This window comes from Tursiops truncatus, chromosome 7 (assembly GCF_011762595.2).
Source record: "Tursiops truncatus isolate mTurTru1 chromosome 7, mTurTru1.mat.Y, whole genome shotgun sequence".
Classification (NCBI taxonomy): Eukaryota; Metazoa; Chordata; class Mammalia; order Artiodactyla; family Delphinidae; genus Tursiops; species Tursiops truncatus.
The window spans coordinates 88455152-88481651 of NC_047040.1; the positions used below are offsets into that span (position 1 = coordinate 88455152).

The 26500-nt window shown below is 35.7% G+C and overlaps 1 protein-coding gene across 1 annotated transcript in view; it reads left to right on the plus strand.

The window, feature by feature from the left end:
- The window catches only part of LRP1B (LDL receptor related protein 1B), a 1432692-nt gene that overhangs the window by 683009 nt on the left and 723183 nt on the right, over positions 1-26500 (plus strand). The window contains exons 12-16 of the mRNA XM_073806959.1: positions 1328-1508; positions 8326-8545; positions 10448-10637; positions 13188-13310; positions 23779-23919. Coding sequence (XP_073663060.1) covers positions 1328-1508; positions 8326-8545; positions 10448-10637; positions 13188-13310; positions 23779-23919 — 855 coding nt within the window. The remainder of the gene's footprint in view (positions 1-1327; positions 1509-8325; positions 8546-10447; positions 10638-13187; positions 13311-23778; positions 23920-26500) is intronic.

Genomic DNA, 26500 nt, shown 5'->3' on the forward strand with positions numbered 1-26500 from the left:
TAAAATTAAGTGTCAATAAAGCAAAGACAAAAGTGAAACTTTTTTCTAAGCATAGGCACAATTAACCTGTGAAAATTACTCATACTGGTTGGTAATGAAGCAGATAGCTTAGTGAAATTGAGAACATATCTGATTCACTATAATCAGATTTTCAGTTAGATCAAATCACACACTATATTAGTCATCCTGAGTTAGGGCACATGCTGATTAACAGAAAGGGTCACAAAAGAAAATTTTATTTTTTCCAAGGCCAGAGGGCCATGATTAAAGAAAATGATAATAGTCAATGTTTATGACATCTGCGTATGAGGGAAGATGTCATGTAGATTTCCCAGTAGTGTGTGAATGCTCATCTCTGTCTCTGATGTACTACTACCTGTTGTTGTGTCCAGTAAGTGCCAGTTCTCTACCTCACACCCAGGAGGAAAAGAGACAAAGGCTATCCTGGTTTTGAAAGAAGAGAAGTTCACAGTAATTTCTCGTGCAATAGAGGGGTAGAATTATATTTAGGATGTTGTGTACAGTTTGGAGGATGGTTTACCGGATGGCAAAAAGTGAGGAAAAGACTCACCATAGGAACAGTGCAGTTATAAAGATCTCTACATTGGGGATCCTCTGACTTGGATTTTATCGCTATTCTACCACTGCTTATGTGGTAATAAACTATAAGCCTTCATTCTTAAGTGTTAGAGTTTCCCTTTCTGTAAAGAGTTGAATTAGGGGAGCTCATATGATTTTATATTTGAATTATAACTGCCTGTATCTTAGAGGAGCCTGTAATAGCATCCTTTGTAAAGTAAGTCTAGAATATACAGAAATATTTTAGTGTTTCTTTGAGATTCACTGTTCATGCAGTTCCATGATAAAAGCCTAGTCTGGGCTTTCAAAGGTGTGCTTCTGCTGGACCTGTTCAACTCTTGGCAAAAGGGCCTTCATATTATTTTGGTTATTCAGATTACATATTACATGTTTGAACATGCTTACTTTCTGAATGTATTACTAGATCATGTTATTTGATTTTTCTTTTGAACAATCTATGAGACTACTTTTACTCTGAGAACTTATCTTTTACCCTTTCGTTTTCTCATCACTTATATTTTCCTGTTTTTCTGCAGATCACTGTTTCAAATAAAATATCTCAAGAGAGGGTCTGGCATTCAAAACAAAATTGAAAAATATTCTATGGAATCATATTTGCAAAAATCACACTATAAAGAGTTTATAGATCAGAATGTATTCCTTTTAAAATTATACTTTTTATTAAGTAGAAGGTAAGTAGTGGACACTAATGAAAAATTTCTTTCTTTCTTGTTTTTGCTTCTTGCAGATCTGGATAATGTGGAGGGCATTGCTGTGGACTGGATTGGAAATAACCTTTACTGGACAAATGATGGCCATAGGAAGACCATTAACGTGGCTAGGCTGGAAAAGGCTTCTCAGAGTCGGAAGACTCTCTTAGAGGGAGAAATGTCCCATCCCAGAGGGATTGTGGTGGATCCTGTTAATGGGTATGCAATATTTGATCAGCTTTATATAAGGAAAATTATATTAGATAAATTCGGTTTTTACATATTTAGTATTAGTAAGTTTTATTTAAATCCACATGTGCATTCACACATGAATGGCCTCACTGGGAAAAGTTGCTCATTTAATGATTATCTCTCCTAGAGAATGTGCTAAAAAAACATGTCAAGATACATTGAACTGAAATAAACAGATTATTTGTATAGAGAATATATTTACTTGGTTTATTCAGACATGCACCATAATTCTCCATTTTAGACAGCCTGACACCAAGATAAATAATCAATTCAACCAGCAAATCAATCAATTTAATTTTTTAAATTAAAGGCTACTGAAGTTTAAAGTATTCAAAAAATAGCAAGTTTCCATTTTTTGTACATTTACTGTGGGCCAGGCATTTTGTTAAATAGATTACCATGATCTATGTTGTGATTCTGCACAATAATACTTTGAATTAGTTGCTGTTCTCATTCTTGTTTTACGAAGAAGAAATTTGTAATGGACCTGCAAAAGACCATTTGATTATTAAGAGACTGGATAGATATTTAAATCCAAGCAACTTGCCTCCAAGACTTTACTCAGAGCCACTACACTCCACTACTTTTTTTTTTTTAACATCTTTATTGGAGTATAATTGCTTTACAATGGGTGTGTCAGTTTCTGCTTTATAACAAAGTGAATCAGTTATACATATACATATATCCCCATATCTCCTCCCTCTTGCGTCTCCCTCCCTCCCACACTCCCTACCCCACCCCTCTAGGTGGTCACAAAGCACCGAGCTGATCTCCCTGTGCTATGCGGCTGCTCACCACTAGCTATCTATTTTATGTTAGGTAGTGTATATATGTCCATGCCACTCTCCACTACTTTTTATTAGTCTAGGTTGGTAACTCTGTATTTTTGGACATAACCATAGTTTCCATATAGTGACATCATTTTATAGTATGTGTTACTTGTTTCAGGATGGATTATTTTGTGCAATTTTTGAGAATATGTTTTCCTTTGATTTTTATTCATAGCTATTACCTGAACACAAGCAACAATGTGCATATAGAAATATTAAAGAAATGTGAAAATTCCTAATAGAATCTCAGAATTAAATGAGTGGATTGCATTTTCTACATGTACAGTTGTTGTATGTGGTTTTTATCCCCTCTGTGGCTTATATTTCACTGTTTCAAAATGGTACCACAAAATTAATATTTTTATACCTTACTATTGCATACAAAAAAAATACTTAATTGAATAAGAAGCACATGACTCCCTTATAAACTGAGATCACCAGATTGCAGTTCCTAAAATTGTTTGTATTGAGAATAGCTCCAAATACAATCGGTGCTTCTTTCCAGGCTGACCTAATCAGTGGATGAACTCATTGCATGTTTTTTGTAAGGCATAATTATAAAGTAATTTTAGTGATTTTATGTGTGGATTCCTTAAATTTCTATTTTATTCCTGGACTTTTAAAGCAAGTCATCTATTTGACCTTTAAACCAAGGCAATCTTAATGTTTAGAGAAAATATTTATTCCATGCTGTCTAAACCTCCTTGAAGCAAGATGTTTCAAATATATCTTAAAGCAACATCTTCCTTCTCAGTATTCTGTTAGAGGAAAATATTTTCCGATGGAGTCAAAGGGTCTTTGAGGTGCTTGGGGAGATGACATAAATGTGCAGGTCATAGAATTAGATGATTTGGAAGAAAATTTAGGGGCCACTAGACCCATCTCTCTCTTCAAATTCAGGAATCCACTTCAACACTTCCCTAAGAGGCAGGCATCCAATTTAGATTTGAAACCCATAGTATCTACATAGTTCAAAGTATCTGGAGACAAATCTGATTGATATGACATTTTTTCTTTTCAGTAAGGCAGTAAGTGCATCCCTATAGTACGTATCTCCCAACTAATCCTATATTTGCCTCTGATGTTGCAAAGAATGGCTCTTCTACTTCTTCCATCAGACAGATTTTTAAATATTATAGAATACTGCTATTATGCACCAACCTGAAAAAAAAAACTCATATGTGTATGTATATATGTGGATATGTGTGTGTAGGTATATGTATATACACATGTGTATATATGTATATATACACATATTTTCCCCTAACAATATACAATGCCCAGAGCTCTGATTATGTATACAGTGGTTAACAAAGCAGGCATAGCCTTTACCCTCATGAAGCATCTTGTGTCATCTGAAAAGTAGGGAATGGGCAGATGCCTCAATGAATAAGTACCAAATGAACAATGAATGTAATTTCTAGAGACCAAAGTGATGGAGTCAAACAAACAGGTTGATGTGAAGGTGACTAACAGAAACCTATTTAAATAGACTTGCAGAAAGGCCTCTTTAAGGGGGCATCATTTAAGCTGAGACTTAATTGTAAAGAAGGAACCAGCCATGGAGAGTGAGGAAAAGAGTTCAGATAAAGAAAATGGAACAACTGAAATCTTAAGTTGGGCAAAAGCTTTACTGTCAGAGGAACTGAAATGAAGATGGACTGGATTATAGATGGCAAATGGGAAAGTGACTGAGGATGCAATTGGAAAGGAAAGCAAGGCCTTGCCCACTACCATGAGAGATATGTACTTTGTCTTCAGTGTAAATGTAAAATAGAGAATTGATATAGTCAGATTTATATTAAACAACAACAACAACAACTAATCTTACTATTCTGTAGAGAATGGATTGGAAGACAGTAGAAGTAGAAATGGAACCATGTGAATTTAATTGTCCAAATAATCATTTGACGCTAATATAAGTTTTTGAAAAGTGAAGAAGAAAGTTTAGTTTGGAAAACTCCATTTAAAATAGGATAATATAACTTTAATCAAAACATTTTTGTAAAAACCTGGTTCATTTACATTTTTCTACCATAATACCTTTTTGCAGCTGTACACAGGAGAGCATCACAGATTTTCTCTGCCATAATAGCCTATTAACAAAAAGTACTCTTCAGAGGTATGGTTTTATCAAGAGTCATAACCAATTATAGAAATCAGTAAAGGGATAATTTTTCATCTATTTATTAAAATATATTGTTGAGTGACTACCATATAGATGAATAGAAATCAGTAAGACAGTGATTGTCTTCAAGGAGTTTATAATCTGGTGTGCTTGGTGTACACACACACACACACACCCAACATACACACACACACACCACACACACACTTTACCTATAAAATAAAATAGAATGAAATACATGCTCTTCGGGAATTCACTGAGGTTTTTAATTCAGAATTGAACTTTAGAGGATGGATAGATTTCCAAATGAATAGGGTCCCAGGGGACCCTATTGGGATGTGCAGTCATAAGGTTAGTCACTGTACTCTGAAGGGACAGTATGAGTAATTGTTAGAGGCGAGGAAGCTAATGGCAGTTTTGAGGTGGGATGAGTTCATTAAGGCTAGAGCAGGGGACATTCTAAGTAACATAGCAGGAGGTGAGACTAAAAATATATAGAAATCTTCAATGTTGTAAGTAAAAGTTTTGACTTATTTTGCTGACATCAGAGTAATTGGAAGGTTTTGAGGATAAAAATCACATTTTTCAATTCATGATTTAGGAAGATAAGTGAAAGCCATATGATAGCTCTATGAAAGACAGTCCGTTGGGAGTTCTCTTTGAAAAGTGATGAAAGACAGACTGTAGCATTTGTAATAGCAACAGAAAAGTGGGAACTGAGACAACAGACAGGAAAGAATAGGATTGGCAGGCCTCAAAAATTGTTGAAATGGGGCTTCCCTGGTGGCGCAGTGGTTGAGAGTCCGCCTGCCGATGCAGGGGACACGGGTTCGTGCCCCGGTCTGGGAAGATCCCACATGCCGCGGAGCGGCTGGGCCCGTGAACCATGGCCGCTGAGCCTGCGCGTCTGGAGCCTGTGCTCCGAGTGGGAGAGGCCATAACAGTGAGAGGCCCGCGTACTGCAAAAAAAAAAAAAAAAAAAAAATGTTGAAATGGGGGTAAACCTGGAGGAGGAATCAATTATGATGGACTATTCCTCAAGGTGATAGCTACAGATGAACTCCCTCCTTTGCAATCATTTCAAATCTCATAATTTACATCAATAACTTAGAAACCTACAGCTCCAGTTCTGATTTCTCAAAACATTATCTCCAAGAAAAGATGAGTCCAAAGCTAAGTGCGTATTTCCCTCCAAACAGGATTTTCTATATCCCTCTCTCAATTAAAAGTACCACATTCTCTAGTTAACAGCTAGATATTATGTCATCAACTCAATCAAGTTTTTTAAAAGTTATTTCACTTCCATGGCAGAAAATCTTAAGGATTTAAAAATTTCTGGGATTGACCTGCCAGATAATACAGTTTAATTTGGGGGCATGATTAATATCAACAAAGCCAAGCTTAGTGCTACAGAGTACAAATATGAACGATAAATATTCCCTGCCCTTAATTATTTGAATTTTTAATTGGAATTATCAGACATGCAACACTATCAAATTCAATACATGGCATAAATGCAATAAATTCTCTAAAATAACTAACAACTATCACTAGGAAACAAAAGAATGAGCTAATTTTGACAGAAAAGCTAGGGGCTGACTTCATTGAGAAATTGTATTTGAACAGGGCTTGAAAAATAGAGGTACAATTTTTTTTTGTCATAGTAGAAGACCAGCTTAACCTAATTTTTATTTGATGAATACCCCAGATCCCACCTACAAAAATATTTATGTTTTCTCCTGCTTATTTTATAGGTTGCATTTCCTATTTTGTATGTTTATAAATCATCATATTTGATAATAATTATAAGGCTCTCACAATATATCGATAACTTTTAATCAGCTGAGTAGATGATCACATATCTGGTCTCCATCAGATTGGCATCACTTATTTAAAATTTGTTTTTCTTATATTTTGTTTGACTAAAAATAGTCTCAGGTAGTGGATTGGATTACAAACAATTCTGTCTTCAAATAACAACACAATATAAAATATGTTTAGAATATCCAGAATTATCTCCTTTGTGTGTGTGTTTGCATGGACATATATGTGTGATTCGGGTTAGAGAGTCACAGAAAAAAAGTGTTACTATTATCAAGAGGAAAAGCTGGAGGGAAAGATAATTTCAATTTAACAAGTTATAAATTAGCCAGCAATACAACTGCATTGATTAACTGTATTTAAGATTTCAGAAACGGTATCAAGAGAGATGAAAAAGTTATTTCTCTTTACATAGCTGATTTATATAATTGAAGTAGTTTTGCCTAACTAGCACAGTTTTAGAGCAAATGGAATGAATCTTCTGTTTATTCTTAATTTGTCCCAGTAATAAACCCACTTGAAGAACAGGCATGATACAAGATAAGCATAGTACCATGTTTATTTCTAGGATTAGAATGTATTTGGACTTATTAAAATTCACCAATCTAAATATACTTCCTCAAGTCTAAAAAGGCATATCAACATAATTGTAAACTTTTAAGAGAGTTTAAAAAGAGCTTAATTGGCATGAAAGAATGGCTGGTGTGTCACCTCCTCAGCTGTCCCAAATCTGCCTGTTTAGATCCCAGTAGGATTTTTTTTTTTTTTTTTTTTTTTTTTTTTTTTTTTGCGGTACGCGGGCCTCCCACTGCTGTGGCCTCTCCCGTTGCGGAGCACAGGCTCCGGACGTGCAGGCTCAGCGGCCATGGCTCACTTGCCTAGCCGCTCCGCGGCATGTGGGATCCTCCCGGATCGGGGCACGAACCCGTGTCCCCTGCATCGGCAGGTGGACCCTCAACCACTGCGCCACCAGAGAAGCCCCAGATCACAGTAGGATTTTTAGTCATGGATACAGATTTGTCCCAAATTACCTCAGAAATTCTTTAGGGTCCATAGCAGAGGGGAGGCAGAGGATCTAATAAAGTAACTTCCAGGGTTAGCAGCTTAGAAAACTTTGAAGCTTTGTAAAGTCATATATGAGGTGACTGAATTAAAGCCTACACTTTAATTAGTAACTCAGGAACTTTCACATGACCCTAAGACAACACATGTGGAGGGTTTTAACCTTATTCATGAGGCAGTTGGAACGTTAGCTCAAGGCCCCTTCTTCCACTGTTACAGCTTACACAAAAGATTTGTTTTTAAAGGCAGATGCTTTTGTTTGAGACAGAAATTAAAGCTCAAAATCTCAAGGTCAGTCAACCTACTGTTATTAAACTTATGTGCAGCTCAATCATCTTCTGCGGGTTTTAGGGTAATAATAAGCAGCAATAAAGCATAGATAATTTGCATCAGGAAGACAAATTAGACCTGGCCAAACAAACCCAGTAGGACTGTGCCCTTTATAACAGAGAAAATCCAACTGCCTGCCTTTAAAAAAATAAATAACTCATATGAGATTAAATAAAGTCTGGAGTAGATCATTAACTGTGCTCTCATTCCCTTGCCAGTTCATCTGCTTTTTAAACACATAATTGATTATATGTTTTATCAAACGGACATTTAAAAATAGTCATGTCTCGAGAATCATTTCCCAAACTTTTGGTACCAACACCAAAGAAAATCAGGATTTGGCACTTGCTGTTAGGTTAATTAATAAACGAGGCCAGTTAGTGCCATTGTGGTGGTCGTGCGTTTTCTGAAATGTGTCTAATTGGCTCCCCTGAACAAATCTCACCTTCCCTGAGTACTTCGCAGCTGCCTCCTCCGGGCAGATCAGCATTCAGGTAGGAGAACAAATCAGAATGTAACTACATTTTGTGGAGGTGCCAAATCTGAGGAAGTGTCTGTCTATATGGTGGCTGGTTGAAATGACACGCGTGCGCTCTTGTTTTTAATGTCTTAGTTGGATGTATTGGACAGACTGGGAGGAAGATGAAATAGATGACAGCGTGGGAAGGATTGAGAAGGCCTGGATGGATGGCTTCAGTCGGCAGATTTTTGTGACTTCAAAGATGCTGTGGCCAAACGGCTTAACTCTGGACTTTCACACCCACACATTATACTGGTGTGATGCCTATTATGATCATATTGAAAAAGTGTTTTTGAATGGAACTCACAGGAAGGTAAAAGACAAATGCTGCTGTTTTAACCCACAGGCTCCTGTCACAGAGCCTTGTTGTGTTGTGTTAAAAATACTTTCAAGTTTATTTTTACCCCTCTGAGGTGGCTGCCAGTAGTCTCTGTGGGGTGGCTGAAGGGGGCTGAGCATTAAGCAGTGCAGCTGGTACTTGGCTCCGGGAGACCAGGCCCAGCTCACTGTGGCATGCCAGCATTTGTGGGACTTTTCAGAGAAGCTCTCAGCATATCAGAGCTGTTTGAAAATGCAGTTTTTCTACATTATTGATGTTTGCTAGGACCAAGCACCCCAGCTCGGTTCAAATATCTTCAATATTTGCACCTGAAATGTAACCTATGTATTATGACAAAGTAATTAGAATTCATTTATTCAAATAAAGAACTTCATGACATTGGAACTAAAACACAAGAGTGGGTTGAACTTCAAGCCTATGGGTGTGAATAAATATCAACATCTTCTTACCTCTTTTGGTAGAATCGTTGCAAGATGATTTTGCAGTTCTTCAGTGAGATCGAGGATGAAGTTGACTGTGTTGGCAAAATATCGCCTCTGTACTCTGTCTTATAATCACCTAAGCACATATAACATTATGAACTGGCTTTGACTGTTTAGTTAAATGATATTTAGAAAAATGGAATATTAGAAGTTACCAAAATGTTTCCTTTGACAATACACTTTCTTCTTTTTTGGAAAGGAAGATTGCACAATTGGCCAAGCCCATTTATTAAGTATTCTCTTTGAGAAATATAATGTACTAATCAGTTAAGACCATTTCAGTCATTGGTTAACTCTAAGAGTACTTTAAATGTCTTTCCCCAAATAAATAAAATTGATTTACTTTTAACCTAATGTCACATACTTAAGAGGTGTTAAAAAATATTTATGATCCCTTTGAAGATGTTGATATGTACACAATATACATAGCGCTTTATTAGCCAGCATATTTTAGCCTACATGGAAGTGAGCAAAGAAAAATAATAAACTGTCTCAATTATTCAACATATGAAAATTTGGTATGAAGAGTTCAGATAAAAGGAGCAAAATTTCAGTTTTTAACCCTATATTATTTGGATAACTTGCTCAATCCTCTCATATTAGATGAATTGAGTCCAAAAGGCTATTTCATATTGTATACAGTATCATTTTATAAATTGTGAAAAACGAAAAAGTATTATTATTATGGGGTATGATTCCTATTCTCTTCTACAGCCTTACGTGCAAAACAGAACTTATCACAGGATTGCTCCACTGTGTAGTTTAAACAACCACAAAATACACGGGAATGTAAAGAATATATCAAGACAAGCGGAATTAAAATTAGCCAGGAGTCTTGTATATCTGTTTACTACCAATAAATGTTTCTATGTTCAAAATTAAAATTTTACCTTCCTCCCTATCATCGCCTAGATTTCTTCAGTTTGCATTAATCCAACTGAATAGAGGGATTCCTTCCACTCCCAGTGTTGTTAGACCATGCTGTATCCCTTGGCTGTTGGATGAGCAATACTGCAATATACATAATGCCACTAATTACTCAGATCAGTTTCTGTGCCAGAATATGATACCGGAATATCATAAAGAAAAGAGATAGGGAAGAGTATCAGGCAAGGTCATTTTAATGTTTGCATTTCTTGACCATATATATAATGCCATGTATGAGAGAATTGAAATGGATGAAATGTAAATGGTCTCCTTCAAATAACATGTCCTAAAAACAAAAAAATATGCTCACATTGTGAAATCCATTTTTCAAATACTCTGAAAGAAACTGTAAGTTATTAGTTAGATCATTATCTGTTCTACTTATTTGAATATCAGCTTCTCTAAATATTTGGTTATGTTTCTAAAGGTCAGGTCTGATTTTTCACAATGTGTTTATATTTTACAGATTGTTTACAGTGGGAAAGAGTTGAACCATCCTTTTGGACTGTCGCATCATGGGAATTATGTGTTCTGGACTGATTATATGAATGGTTCCATTTTTCAACTAGATTTGATAACGAATGAGGTGACATTACTGAGGCGTGAAAGACCACCCCTGTTTGGACTTCAGATTTATGATCCTCAAAAGCAACAAGGTATTAAAAACCAGATAAAATTGCTTCTGAGTTTCACATATAATAATATTTCAAGAGGTTGCATAAAGACTTTATTTTGACAGTGTTGCTGAAGTTTTCTGATAAAAGGTGTCTAGTCACTCCAAAGTCACTCAAATCTTAGACTTTGTTACCATAAAAATTTATTATTTATTGTTCAAAATATCCTGAGTGAGTAACTCTGGGAATTCTATTTAAGTGACGTTCAAGGTTTTCTCCAAATACTTCCTTTTTCATGTCATCTTCACTGAAAAAGGCTGTCATTTGAAGTAAAAAATCCTCAGTGTTTTCAAAGAGTCAGTATTGTGAGCAGTGGAAAAACTTTCAGTGTGGAAGGAACATTATGGGAAAATGTTAAAAAATACATTATACAAGGAAAATAGTATTTTTTAAAGTATCTTAGTATATTTATCTGATTAATTTCATATACATTTAAGGAACATTTAATTATTTTAGATGTTATAAAAGTGAAACAATCTACCATGATATTCATATCTTATTAAAATCAGATAATATTCTTGTATCTTTTTATCTACATCAGTTATTAATATTTATTAGGCCATCCACAAACAGCATGACTCAGAACTTAGGTAACAAACAAAAAAAAAGTTTAGTAAATTATGTGGTAGATTTTTGGTTATGAATAGTCACTGTTTCTCTTTTTAATACGGATATCCTTGTGAAAATTTAATGAACATTAAATTTTTTCAGTGTGTATGTTGGCAGTAGGAAGTTACCTAACAACAAGAGTTTTTTTGAAGATATTTTGGCTTAATCAGAGATTTGTAAAGCAAACTATCTTATTCAAGGGCTTCACTTTTTTCTACTGTATTGAAATTGCCTCACTGGGATAGAAATGCAATTTGATAAAATAATGGAAGTACATAAACTAAGAAGTTTCAATAGCTAATAAAAGATAAAATTGTCTTCAAAAAGAATAAAAATTGGGCTTCCCTGGTGGCACAGTGGTTGAGAGTCCGCCTGCCGATGCAGGGGACATGGGTTCGTGCCCTGGTCCGGGAAGATCCCACATGCCGCGGAGCGGCTGGGCCCGTGAGCCATGGCCCCCGAGCCTGCGCGTCCGGAGCCTGTGGTCCGCAACGGGAGAGGCCGCAACAGTGAGAGGCCTGCGTACCTCAAAAAAAAAAAAAAAAAAGAATAAAACTTAATTATTTGAGATGGTATAAGTTATAGTTGTGGACAAGAAATGAAGAATAGAGGCAGTTGCCTGGATAGATCAAACGGTAATATTTTCTGTTCACGTCAGCTGCCCCACCACAATTGTAGTTTCTCTACAATGAACTGGAGACAACATTATGAACAGCAACAACCCTCCTCACCTGCTGCAGGCTGTTGTTTGCAGGACTGCTGTTCCCTCTAATTTTACGGTCACTAGTTTTCTGGATTTCATTATACTAATCAGTATACAGTCACATTTCCTGTTTCCATTTTCTTTAAAAATTGTTCATCTTGAATGTCGTCAATGAACTCCCCTCTGCCAAATTGCAGGACATTTTCACAGTCTTCATGTTCTTTAAAATTCTAGTTGCTTTAAAGAGTTCATTGATTAAATGCAACACATGGGATGAGAAATGCCTTGACTTACTGTAAAATGGACTTGCCCTTGGATACAAGTCCTGACATTTTCTTCTTCTGAAAATCAGGACCTGAAAATATACTTTCTTCCTTGCCTTTCCAACTTGTAGGAATAAGTGGCATCCAAATGGTGACTACCTAAATTTTATTTACTTTTACCTACACCTTCATAAAACAGATTCTCCAGCCTCTTGAAAAATTTACCTCAGTTTTATCTGAGTGTCCAGGAGTGTCTCACATATGTTCATGAATAACACCTTTATGAATTTTCCCTCAGGCCTACTTTACTGATAGCAACTGCGTGCCTTATCAGTGCCTCTGCTGTTTAGGTCCACTGGGACAACACGTTACCCTTGTGTACTGTACACTCTCCTGGTACCAGCAAGGATGCTCATTTTTCAGGCTTTACAGATAGCCTGCATTCCTTGTATTCCTCAATGCACTCACATGCCAATGTACTCCTTGCAGAAGAGGAAGGAAAATCCCACCTGTTTCCCCAGTGTTTGCTTTCTGTTGACTTCGGATCCAAAGGCACATTCCAAGTGCCGGTGGTCTACTTTCTAAAGAGCTCAAACTTGCATACACTGGGCCCATTCTAGGAAATTGTCCTGGACAGACACCATTCTGTCCACTTTGTCCTTTTCTCTCCTGTTACCTCTCTGCACACAAACCTCTATCTCTTCTAACCAACTTGTAAATTCCTCTTATCTACCAATGCATCATATATTTTCAAACATTTTTAAATCTCATTTAGGATTCAGCAGGAATCCTTATTACATTAATAAATAGGTATTATTGGTGGCGTGTGTGTGTGTGTGTGTGTGTGTGTGTACATTTTTACGCCATGTACATCTCCTGGAAAGAACATGGGCCTGAACCAGCTAACCTTGTATGCAATCAGAGTTCTCTGACATATTTTCTTCCCTCCTCTTGCAGGTGACAACATGTGCCGAGTAAATAATGGAGGCTGTAGTACATTGTGCTTGGCCATTCCAGGAGGCCGAGTATGTGCTTGTGCTGATAATCAACTTTTAGATGAAAATGGGACCACTTGCACATGTAAGTGCCTTTTCATGTTACACTCATTGTTTATAGGTGTCTTTCTGAGGCACAGAAGCAGATGAAACCAAAGGAATTAAAATCAAACTTGAAAAGAGAAATTCAGGTAATGACTTAGGTATAATTCTTTTTAGACTATAAATAATCAATGGAATTAATATCTAATACACAGATGAATAATGATAATGATGAAGTTTAGCTGAGTATCCTGTCACTGCTCCATCTAGTTTAGTGAAAATTATAAATAAGTATGTGCCACAGAAGAAAATATTTCTTGAAATTAAGGAACCTCACCATCAGTAGTTGTAAGTAAAAATGCATAGTTCTTGGTTACATAGATATTTATTACTTTAAATAGCATAGAAAGCTCAGTTATCTATACTTGGTGGTGAATAGCAAGAAAGGAGGCAATAAGAGACTTCCGGGGAATTTCTACACTTTATCAAAATAGGGAACTAACTGAATTGCTTGACCTGGATTAAAAGCACTTGATTAACTTTTGCCGACCTTCCTCAGTTTACTTCATCTTGCTTTTCCAATGTAACCCTTTTGAAACTTGTCCTGTCTACACACATCATGTCCCTTAAGCACAATGACAGCAACGATGCCATGCATATATTGAGTGCAATATAAATATTTCTGGAATGACTTAATCTTGAATTGTGTGTTACTCATGATTCTCCAGAGAAACAGAGTCAATAAGATGTACACGTATAGAGACAGAGAAGAAGATTTTTTTTTTTGGCTCTTGCCATTACGGAGGCTGACAGTCCCAAGATCTGCAGTCAGCAAGCTGGAATCTCAGGAGTGCCATTGGTGTAGTTCCAATCTGAATGCTTGGTAGGCCTGACACCCAAGAAGAGCCAGTGTTTCAGTTTGAGTCCAAAGTCAGGAAAACCGAAACCAAAACCAAAACGTCACAGTTCAAGCAATCAGGTAGGAAGAATTCCTGTTACTTGCAGGAAAGTAGGCCTTTTTTTCTATTCAGCTGATTGGATGAGGGCCTCTCACATTAGGGAGGGCAGTCTGCTTTAATTTGGTCTACTGATTCAAATGTTAATCTCATCAAAAACACTCTCACAGACACAACAGAGTAATGTTTGACACAAATCTGGGCACTCGGTCGCCTAGTCAAGTTGACACATAAAATTACCATCACAAACTGTTGAATAAATATTTCATGTATTTCTCCATTAGTTATAATGATGTCTCTGGGAGGCAGAAGAAGAAATAAGTGTAACAAAGAAGACTTCAGCTTATCTGTGATGTCTTATTTCTTTTAGAGAAGAAAAGATGTGGCTAAAAAATTTTTTTAATGTGGATTTCTAAAGCTGATTTAATAAATAGTAACATTTGAGAAATATAAAAACATTAATGAAAAATCTATTTATAATGCCATTATTCAACAATAAGCTTCTAGGACATTTTCATGGGGATCTTTATAATTATATATCAGTCCTTACAATAATCATATAAGGAAGATACTATTACTATCTCATTTTATGATTTAAAATTTAGACTGAGAGGTTAATAACTTTTAGAAGTTCATGTAATTAGTATGTAGAACATTTGGAATTTAGATCCTAAATTATTTCATTTTGGTGATTGAACTCTTAATTATGTTATACTTTACAAATTTTGGATCGTACTAATATAAATTATTTTGTCCCTTATTTTACTTAATATGAGCATAAGCATTTTACCATGTAACTAAATGTTTTTTGTAAATATGATTTTTAATGACTGCTTTTTAAGCTATTTGTCACCTTTTCCTACTTGATGTATGGTATTATTTCTGATACATTATTATATATTATTTGTGTGTTACTGTACTGTTTATGATTCCTTTTGTATTTGACCGTATTGTCCATGGTTAGTTTGTTATATCTTCTCATCTTCTTTAAGCCTTTGGAATAAATATCACCAATTAAGTTCTATTTCTATAATTTTGAGTTTCAACTATTTGAGATGAGGACTTTGGCTTCCTTCATTCTATTCTCTTCATCTTCCTTAATTTCAGTTCTTATTATAATTTAGGATTTCTGACAAGGAATATTATTTTGAATTATCAAACAGTAAGTCTCTTTAAAGATGTTTTAACATTTATAGATTTTTGATCAACTTTACAATATTTTCTTTTAGACCTGGATCAGTGCTTCACTAGTTGTATTGGTTAGTACTCAAACTTTTAGTTCTTCATTGTTTATTAATTTTCACTGATGTATAGGAGAGATGGAGTATAATTTGAAATAACTTCTTCAAGATGACTACAAAAAATGTATATTGTAGAGTTCTGTATTCCAAATATGTCTCCTTTGCCTTTATATGTGAATAGCAATTCTTCTGGATATTAATTGTTGACCAAACAAATTTTTCTTCAAAATTCGAGAAATATTCTTTAATTAGATTTTGAGATAATATACTTCAAAGCACAAATATGAATGTTACCTGTGGGCAAGGTTTTTTTCCCATTATTAGTAGTATTTTAAAAATTGCCTGTATATTTTCCTGTAGAAAGTAATTCTCTGAAGTGTACTTGCTTTGATTCATCAGATGGTATCCCTTCCTTTGTTCTGTGGCATTATTTAGTAATTTCCATTTGGTTGTTGTTTGCATCAGAAGAGAGGAGATCTACCAAGACCCATAGTTTGGGAATAGACAGGGATTAAGCTAAGCATTGCTTTGAATAGCATAAAGTCTGTCCAGTTGCCTGGTAGATTAAATCTTATCTTAGTTATCAGGATAAATGGTATGATTTATGTTTACATTTCATAGTTTAATTTCTCCCACAGATTCTTCTAAGATTATTTTTCTGGTACAAAATGAGATCCTTTGCTATTCCAACTGAATGATTTTGACATTTGAACAGATGAAATGCACACATACAGACGCACATACACACACAGATAGTAACCTTTGTGGACCTCCACCAGGTCTCATCCTGCCTTTGCTGTACCACCAGAATTCCTCTCAAGGATGGAAAGTAACACTGCAGTATCTCCTTTTTGTGGTAGGCACAGACCTTACAGTCAGTACTGGAGGAGCAAAGGGCCTTTTTCCCTACCTAAAAATAGACAAGCTTATTCGGTTTCTAGTGGTATAACTTAGAGAGGCTTCTGATTGAATATTTAAATCTAGTCTTCTTGGTCTTGCAAAAACGTCAAAATTCACTTAAGATAGTGTCAATAGAATAATCAAGAGGCTGAATTCTCAAGGATCTTGTGAGTTTTCGTTCTTTATCTTTGTTTTCATCATGGGAATTTGGAGGGAGAGCTTATACATCAGGTACTAATATCTAGATGGTTTTTACTCTTTAAATTTTCTAATTAGTTCTTTAATTTTAGTTGTGTGAGTTATAATTACTTGTATTGTTTGCCTCCAAATTATATTTCCTATTACCTTCATTCTTATTCCCCGTTAAAAATTTACAGATTCCTTATGAGCTGGCATATATATGTGCATATTGAGATTGATTGTACAAAAGATTTATCACTGGATATCTCTGTGTAAATAAAAATTAGGTGGCTTTTGGCTTGTAAAGAAATACTGTACACAATATTGGTCATGTAGCTGATGTTAGGAGATTTGTTATGATAGTTCACATGTGATTATATATCTGGTGAAAATTAAAGGAAAGTTTTCTGAGACTATTGGTGTCTTTTTAATACTTACAATTCATTGCTGAGTTAATCCCAATGCAGAAAAAGGGGATTAAAAAAGAAGATTGTTTTACCTATAGTCGTTACACTAAACAATGTTAAATCAACAAAAACAGGTGAGCTTTTATTTGAGAATTTATTATTGCATTTAGTTGTCAAAATTTTTACTAGATTTTTAATATGGCATGCAATTTGTCTAGGTTCCTTTCAAATATAATAGGAAAAATCAAGAGAAATACTATAGTATCTCATTTATTGAAAAGAAGTCAAAGTGTGTTCATATAAATTATTCCAGTTTCTATTCATTAGTAAAGGTTTTTATAAGGAAATTTCAGCCTTAGTTTGCAGATGAGGAAATTACAGTGCAAAAGGACTACAAATAGAGTTTGTGGTTGCAGAGTATAGTGCAAAACAGATATCAGTGTGTCACTCACCTCTCATTAATGTTGATTTCTCTGAGCTTCTGATTTAGTTCAGGCTAGATTATAATTTTGTGAACTGGTCTCAACTGGATTAACTCTTTAATCTGGATTAAATCTAAATATGTGAGCAAAACGAAAATACATGTTGCAACCACTGAGATACGATCATCCTGGTTTCAGTCATCCTCAGTGAATTGGCATCAAATGAACAAAAACCCATTGGCAGATGGTCACGCCAGAAATAAACACCAACGGTTGTTTCTCAATGAACCTGTAGCAGAAGGCAATGCCAGAAGAGGCATTCACCCAGCAGAAAAATATTGGCATGTTACGTGATTGACTGAGGATGTATTCTAATGCCATGCCTGGAAGGAATCAAGAATGAGAGTAGGCTGGACTCTTTGTCCTTGAGAATTTCGTGTGTCATGGTCAAGTCTTCTCATAATTAGAAATGAGGCCTGGTGTAGCATAGTCACTGGAAACTTACTGCCCTGGAGAAGCATATGGAAAGCCAGTTGATCAATTATCAAGTGAGTTTTTTTTTTTAATTTATCTTGATGCCTTTGCAGGGAAAAATCACATAGCATAGAAAATTAATAAATGAGGACAAGAGTAATCCTGAGAAAGGAAGTTAAGCTCCTACAAAAATAAAAAAATGATAGTCACTATTTTTTTTTAAAATAGCAGCATAATTTTGTCTAGAGTAATGAGACAGTAACATAGTAATTCTTTAAATGCCTCTTTAGTGGCCTGGACAGAAAAAGAAAAAGAACAGAGCTTTCCAATATGCCTTAGTCCCAAGAAAGCAACTTAAACATTGCCCCAAATATTGGTCATCCAAGGGTAGCATTGCACAGTTATATGTCAGTGGTACTCTGTGACCTCCTTCACCTTCTGGAACACCAGATACATTACTCGTCAAAAACAGTGCTCCACCATGGCTGAGCCATTTATCTGTTCAGCTGTGACAAGCCTTATGTTCTAGGATATATACAGTCTAATGTGTAATAAAAAGTTTAAGGCAGTAAAAAGTTTAGAAGCCCCATCCAGATGAATATGTATGGCCTTCTGTGCGTAGGAAGATTATGTACCACTTAGGTTTGCTGCTCAGAAGACAACTCTATCTAATGAAACGTCATCCTGCTATGGTCTAAGGAGAAAATTCCAAAACCATAGCAGCATTTTTCATGCTGCCTTCCAGTATAGGCAATCTTATCCAGAGTCATCCAGCAAACTACAACTTCAAGTTTTCTTTTAGGTTTTTCTCTTTCCCTGCTCATATCAAGGGATAATTAAGAAACTCTGTACTCCCAAAATGCAAGATACAGTTTGTTAAGCAAATAAACATATCATAATATGAAGCATATAAGGACAATAGGGAAACTTTATTTTATTTTTGTCCTGGGACTAATGCTGTGATGATATAGTCAAGAGCAAATTATCAATTGAGAGAGGAGACAAGAATCAGTTTAGAATAGATTACCACACTGAGGTTGAAAAGAAGAAAAGCAAAATTAGAAATATAGACACTTGTTCATGGGCACCACAGCTTATTAAAACAAGACCAGGGACATATGTTATTAAATCCAGTCTCTGGGCTGAGATCCAAATAGATGATTCAAAGCTAAAATAAAATAAAAATGGTTTATTAGTAAGGTTTCTTCATTTACCTCATTGAATCTCGACATTAGCTCTAGCAATCACTCTAGCAGTTTTTACCAAAGAAAATAATTAATTCTAGAGTGCATATTTCCCTTTGCAGTGTATTGACAAGTCATGCAGAGACCTTCTAATTCCACTGCTCTAACAGCAGGCATCATAGGATGTGTGAGAACTGGCAGTTCCTTGCCAGGCATGCCATGATTCATGTCATTTTATTTCTGATCCTGGTTAAATTAAAGGATTGTTTATTACTTTGTCAGTTTTCTTCCTGGTGAGATAATGTTGTAATATTTTTACTAGAAGTGACCCTGGCTGTAGAATTACAGGTTTTGAATTCAGTTTTCAACTTCACAGTGCAAAGTACGACTCTGAAGCAAAGCTTGTAAGAATAGCATTTGTTAATATATGGAAAGCACTTTCTGGCTGTGCCTACATCCCCAAGTGCAATATGGGTTCTGTCACATTAAGCACTGGAAGCAAGAGACATACATGGAGCTTTTCCTGTATGTTTGCTTTCTTGGTTGGCGGGGAACTTTATCACTCTTTCTTTCTCTCTAGCTACATTTCAGTCTTTTTTCCCTTAAATTAAGCTAACTTCATTCATGTACTTGGGTGAAAGGAGAAGAGCATTAGCTGCTGAGCCAGTTGAAGTAATAGTGTTTTCCTGAAGTATTTATTCAGTCTCCAGAGGTAGAATCTCTCATTACAATAATGGCTGTAATGTAGAATTATCAGTCTCTGTTAATTCCAGTAAGTTGGGCAACAAATAATTTTGAACATCTCCTCTACAACTAGTACTGTTCTAGGCACTGTTCTGTTCTGTATGTGGCATTATCCTTCCTACCTTCAAAGACCTCATAAAAACAACTAGATATGTGAAAGTTAATTATAAAATAACTCCTTTATAGAAGTTTGTACAAGGTGTACAGAACACTAATCTTATTTTCTTATGAATGCTATTCCCTCTTTTAATGATGCCAGATATACTTGCTTCATCATCTTGTTGATTCTTGCAAAAGTTGGTAGATTGCCTGGCCATCAGCTAGGGTCTTATGATAGATGATGTTGCTACCCAGTTCCACAGTTAGGTCAACGCTGAGAAAAAGACCATGCTTTGGGATGTCTAAACTGCCATCTTATCCAGATTATCACCTATCACATTAAATTTTATTGTGATAATGGACATTGCTGGCTCAAAAATAACCTGTCTTTTATCATTATGTATGTATCCTGAGCAAACCTAGGCAGCGTTGATATCATGGTTTCTCTCTGATATAACAACTGATTCCATCTGGGAGACTTGGGTTAGGGCTGATGCCGAACGCCCTGGGAGACTTTGAAAATCAGAATCCAGTTTCTTAAAAAAATTCTTTACTATTATGAAGGGTCTTAAATTTTCCCCTAATTGCAATCTAGCATGTTAGCCCACCAGCGTTTCATAGATTTAGACAGAAGACATTCAATCCTTTGATCAGACACAAAGGATTTTATTACTCATGGCAAAGCAGGCTGCTGAAGTTTCATGTGCACCTTGGTTCTTCTTGCCCTACCCCACCTCCACATCATGTGAGGACCAACCTTTGCCCTGAAGAGAGACATTACCTTTACTATCCTGGTCAAGAAACAGACTTGCTCTCTGCTCTGAAAGGAAGCTCTGCTTCGATCTTCCAAGGCTGTTAGCTGCATAAACATCCTTGAAAAAAAGTCCAGAATAAAAACTGACACAAGACATGTAGAAACACCATGGAGAAATGCCTCTCCAACAAATTACAGGGGTTAGAATAATTGTAGACAAACTTTAAAACATCAAAAATATTTGTATATGTTTTAATGCATCTTTTATTACAGATATAAGCAATGCCTAACTGCTGTTACAAGTGATATTGATATGTTTGAATGACATTGATATAAATCTTTATCAGATGCAGTAGATATAAAAAAGTTATCTCAGGAGGTAAGCTCTACTGGTTCTCAAGCAATTATTCATAACCTATGATGAAAAACGTGAATGAAACCTTAGACATCACTGTCATCTGTTTTTGAAAATTTCCACATTTATATGAGCAAACATTTAAAGATAACTGACCACTCACATACGTTTGAAACAATGTTTAAAGCAAGTTTGGAAATTCTTCCTATTTGCATTTATTCCGTAATGATCGACATATCACTTGAAAAACATTTGAAGCCTAAGTAGACTTAGAGACCTTCTCTCTGAATTGATTATGTTAAGAATATTTAGTTTAGAAATATCAATTTTCTAGGGTAGTTTGTCTTTCCGTAGACAAACGAATCTTCTTAAATATAGATATAATTATTTAGAAGAAACTATAATTTCACTCTTGTATATGGATACTTTTGATCATTCCTTACAACTGTGGGTTGAGTTATTTGATCAAATGACCCCATGAAAGCTAAGCCTTTTAAATTGGTAGGATTGTTATCAGAAGAGAATCAATGGTTTCTTGGGTTTTTCGATCCTCAAGCTATGCAACAACAGAATTGGCTTACTATTTCTTTGGAGTAAACTATAGAGAGACTACAGAAAATCTTAAAGCTGAACTTAAGTGGCGAGGAAGCTGGTGACATCTCAAATCAGGTTTCTCGTCTGATGGAAATTTTTTTAAAAAACACTGAGAGACTATTGACTGTTAGGCTTAATAATTATACAGTAGAAAGTAATCAAACTACTAGTTCCAGTTCTAAGTTGGGCTTATATAGAGTCAAAAGAAACTATACCACCCTCAAAGATCTTAAGGTCTAATTGAACAAACAAAACTCAAAATAAGGGAAATTTGCATGTTATCAATGGTCAGTTCTAGAGATTTGAGAGAAAAGCTTGATGCTAGAGATGGTCAGACACATCCCAGATTACACTTCCACCTTTTTTTTTAATGTGTGTGTTTTTTTTTAATTAATTAATTTGATTTGATTTATTTATTTTTTGGCTACGTTGGGTCTTCATTGCTGTGTGCAGGCTTTCTCTAGTTGCGGCGAGCGGGAGCTACTCTTCGTTGCGGTGCTCAGGCTTCTCATTGTGGTGGCTTCTCTTGTCGCGGACCATGGGCTCTAGGCATGCGGGCTTCAGTAGTTGTGGCACATGGGCTTAGCTGCTCTGCAGCATGTGGGATCTTCCCGGACCAGGGCTCAAACTGGTGTCCCCTGCATTGGCAGGCGGATTCTTAGCCACTGTGCCACCAGGGAAGTCTCTACACCTCCACCTTGTCTTGAGTCCCATACTCATTCCCAGTTGCTGCTATAAAAAGGTACCCTGGGGTTGAATAGGAGACCCAATGATCTCCCATTTTTGTTTTTATTTATTGCAATTTCCTATTTGAGATTTGTTCTCTTTCTTTCTCTCTCTCTGAATATGTATATATATGAATATGTATATACAGGAATATGTATATATATAATATGTATATTTACAAAATTTGTTACTTTCAAGTGACCTTACGGAAAGACAACATTAGAGAAATTGCTGCTTCTGCATTTTGTTGTTGAAAAAGATTAAACAGTTAGGAAAAATTACTGTCAGTTCCTGTGTACAGTGTCCGCTTGTCTGAGAGGGGACAGAAGACACATAGGATTACCTTTGATCTAACTGAATATTTCATTCACCACACTGATTATTTTTCACCCTTAAGGCCTTAAATAAGAATCTGGATTATATGGGACGCGTTTCCTTGCCCAGCCCCACGCATAATTCTCTGAAGCAGATTCTCTGCAGTTATGGTTCAGAGTCACATTCCCTCTTCCATTCTTTGCAGCAGGGAAAATGTAAGGGTTAAGGGAGTGAAACACAGAGTGTTCTGGAAAAGCCACATATGTTTTCTCGTTATTCCTTATTATTGGAGTGCATATAGGTTTTGTGACAGTTCATCAGTCCTAAGCAGTTACCCAAGATAAAGCTGAGGGCTATCAGAACTGGGGTGGAAAAATTGGCTTCTGTTTCTTCTAGTAATAAACCAGCTTTTGATAATTCAACACCTTTTTCAGTCCAAGAAATACAAATCATTTACTTTAACCATTGCCACATTCCCTTCACTTTTCAGACTCTACTGAATCCACTCAAAGAGAACAGAAGAATAGCAACACTTCCAATTTGCGAATAAATCCCAATCAGTGGAATTCCTAACATTTGATCAGAGAACATGGGATATATGGAACATAGATTCTGAGTATATAATCATTTTGATTAACTTAATACTTCCTTGAATACTTAACCACAGCTGAGTTTGTTTGTTTTTTTCCACTTGCAGACCAGCGAAGTAAATACAGCCATCAATGCTGTGTGCTATTCCCTTGTCTTTTCACTTTGATTAGTTTTTGGTGTACTTATGTGTAAGGTGGAGGTAGTAAAATTCTTTGCCGTGCCTTCTTCATAGGTTGTCATGATGATCAGCTGAGACTATGAATAAGAGCTCTTTAAAAAGTAAAACTACTAACAACATAAATATAAGATGGTATTGTATTATTGTGGTTATTATTTTGGAGACAGTTGCTTAAAATGTATTTTTAGAATTCTTAGTAGAATAATTATTGTCAGGAAAACCTAAAATTTTCTCATTTCCAGAGATGGTTGCCACTACAATGTTGAGATGTTTTCATATCCTCTATAAAATGAAATGAGATCAGTATTTTGTTATTATAACAAAATTTACATTTTAATGAACTGAATGTATCTAGTAGTGTTTATATACCTTGGATTTGTTTTAACCGTAGTTAATCCTGGAGAAGAATTACCTCACATTTGTAAAGCTGGAGAATTTCGCTGCAGAAACAGACACTGTATCCAAGCTCGGTGGAAATGTGATGGCGATGATGACTGTCTAGATGGAAGTGATGAAGATTCAGTCAGTTGCTGTATGTTCTCCTTCAAGTTATGTTAAAACTTTCCACGCCTTTGAGTGTGTGAACTATCAAAGCAGTTTGGGAAAATCTAAAAATATCATTCATGCAGATTGAACTTAGCTTTTTTTTTTTTTTCAGTCATCCTTTCGTATAGAGATTAGACCTTAGATTATCTCCTTTGCATAGTTTTAAAGCACTGTTTTTCTCATCCTTCCCCATCTTTGAATACTACCATTTTGCTTGCTCCAGAAATTCTCTTCTTTCCTATTTTGTGCTGTCCGCGCCACCGTGCCATTGTTAAAAGGTTGCTATAGGAGACCCTTCGGATCTCTGAATTTAAAGATGTGGAAAATCAATTTAAACTCCCCCAAGGCAGAATTACTGGTACAGAAGGTCACGATCCACTCCATTGCTCCTTGGCAACAGAGCCTTGAAGATGATCCAAGGAAACAGACATGGGTTTGGAATATGTTATTACCTAACTTCACTGGCTCAGTACATAGTAGGAAACACATAGGGACACTCAGACTGTTAAAGAAATTAAAGGGTTGATTTTTCTCCCCTTTAGCTTCTATTTAGCTGTTTATCATTTGCTATAATAGGAATAGTTTCATATTTCTGGTAGGGATGAAGAAATGTCCTACAAATATGGAAGGAAAACAATTTGAGAAGCAGATTAAGTAAACTTTTGAAAATACATTTGAGAAGAATCACTACCTGAATGGTTTTGAGAGATATGAAATATTTTTATATGAAGAGAGGTATGTGACATTTATCTTTTGTCTTTTGATTTGACTTATATATATTATTTTTAAAAGAAAATGATTTTTTTTCAGTTAATACATTTTTTCAGTTAAAGTGGCTAAACTAATTGAGAGTTCATTGGCAACCCTCCATTTTCCTTTTTATTTCAATCAAGAATATAAAAATAAAGTTTTAAAGATTCCCTGTTAAGAATGAACAAAATTGGTTTGAGCATCTATGGCATACAATTTGGGGACAAAATTCCAAGAATATGGACTTCTAAAAATATTTTCAAATTGTATAAAAATACATAATACATAAATTGTAATTAATACATAAATCTAACACTACTTTCTCTTAATTTCCAAACATGGACTCTGACTTCAACATTATGAACTTCTTATTTTCAATCCTGTTCCTGTCTATTCTCTATAAAGTGTGCCACAAGTAAAATGTTAAATACCAAATTGATAAAATTAGCCAAAAATTTTGGAGTGGGAGGAGCATTTCATCTAAGGGTAGATTTTTTTTTCCCACTTTTTAACACAAACAATGTATTATTTATTTATTAATAGATCTTTATTGGAGTATAATTGCTTCACAGTACTGTGCTAGTTCCTGTTGTACACCAAAGTGAATCAGCCATATGCATACACATGTCCCCATATCCCCTCCTCTTGAGCCTCCCTCCAACCCTCCCTATCCCACTCCTCTAGGTGGACACAAAGCACCGAGCTGATCTCCCTGTGCTATGCTGCTGCTTCCCACTAGCTATCTATTTTACATTCGGTAGTGTATATATGTCGATGCTACTCTCACTTCGCCCCAGCTTACCCCTTCATTAGATTAATTGCCTCATTCCTCATGACTCACAGTGTTTACTCACGGTTACAGTGAATGCTCCCTGCGTATCAGCTCCCTGCATAGTCACAGAGTGCACAAATAGAGCACAGATATTGCATCCCAGTATTTAGGAATCAGTCCTGTAGGTCCCTGTTATGTGTGATTGTTCTTTTCACCAACTCATAAAGAAACTCATCTCCTCTATGAGTAGAGGGGGCATTACTACTGTTAACTGTAGTATTAAAATTCCTAGTCAATATTTTTTTCTTTCATTATCTTTATCACATCACCCAAACCTACACCATGGCCTTTTCCTGGTGTCTTCTACTTTACATATAGTCCATATTCAATTCTATCAATAAATCTCATCTCTTTTACCTCTTAAGTTATTAATGTTTTATCCTTACCTCGTCTAAATCTTCACTGCATAAATCAGGCTCCTACCTGAGATGAATGCAGTGGGTGCCCTGCTGTTACTCCTGCCACTATTCTTCCCTTAACTAAAAAGCCCACTTTCCACACTGCTTCCAGAGTGATATTTGTAGAATGAAATTTAATCTTGTCATTTCAATAACTGCGTAACCAACAAGATAAATTCTAAAATCTATTGACTCCACAGAAAGTACTTCACGTTATGTCTCACATTTACGTTTTTAGCTTTAAATGTCTATCATGTATCCAGTTAGCCTCTTTGTCCTTGTCATGTTGAACTACATGTAAATCTCTAAAAAATGTCCTTCTCTTTCTTCTGTGATATTGCATTGTCTGTTCCCAGTTATGGAGTTCACCGTAGTTTACCATTACCTCCATAGGGAAGTCATTTTTGAACACCAAATATCTCCTTCTCGATACAGCCCAGTTGAGTTAAATATCTCTTGGATATTCTCTTATTATGGTAGTTGCCAAACCATATTGCAATTTTATGCTTACTTATTTGATGCATCTAATAGATGAGAAGACTTCCTGAGGAGACACACTATGACGTAGCATCTTTTTAGTCTCAGAG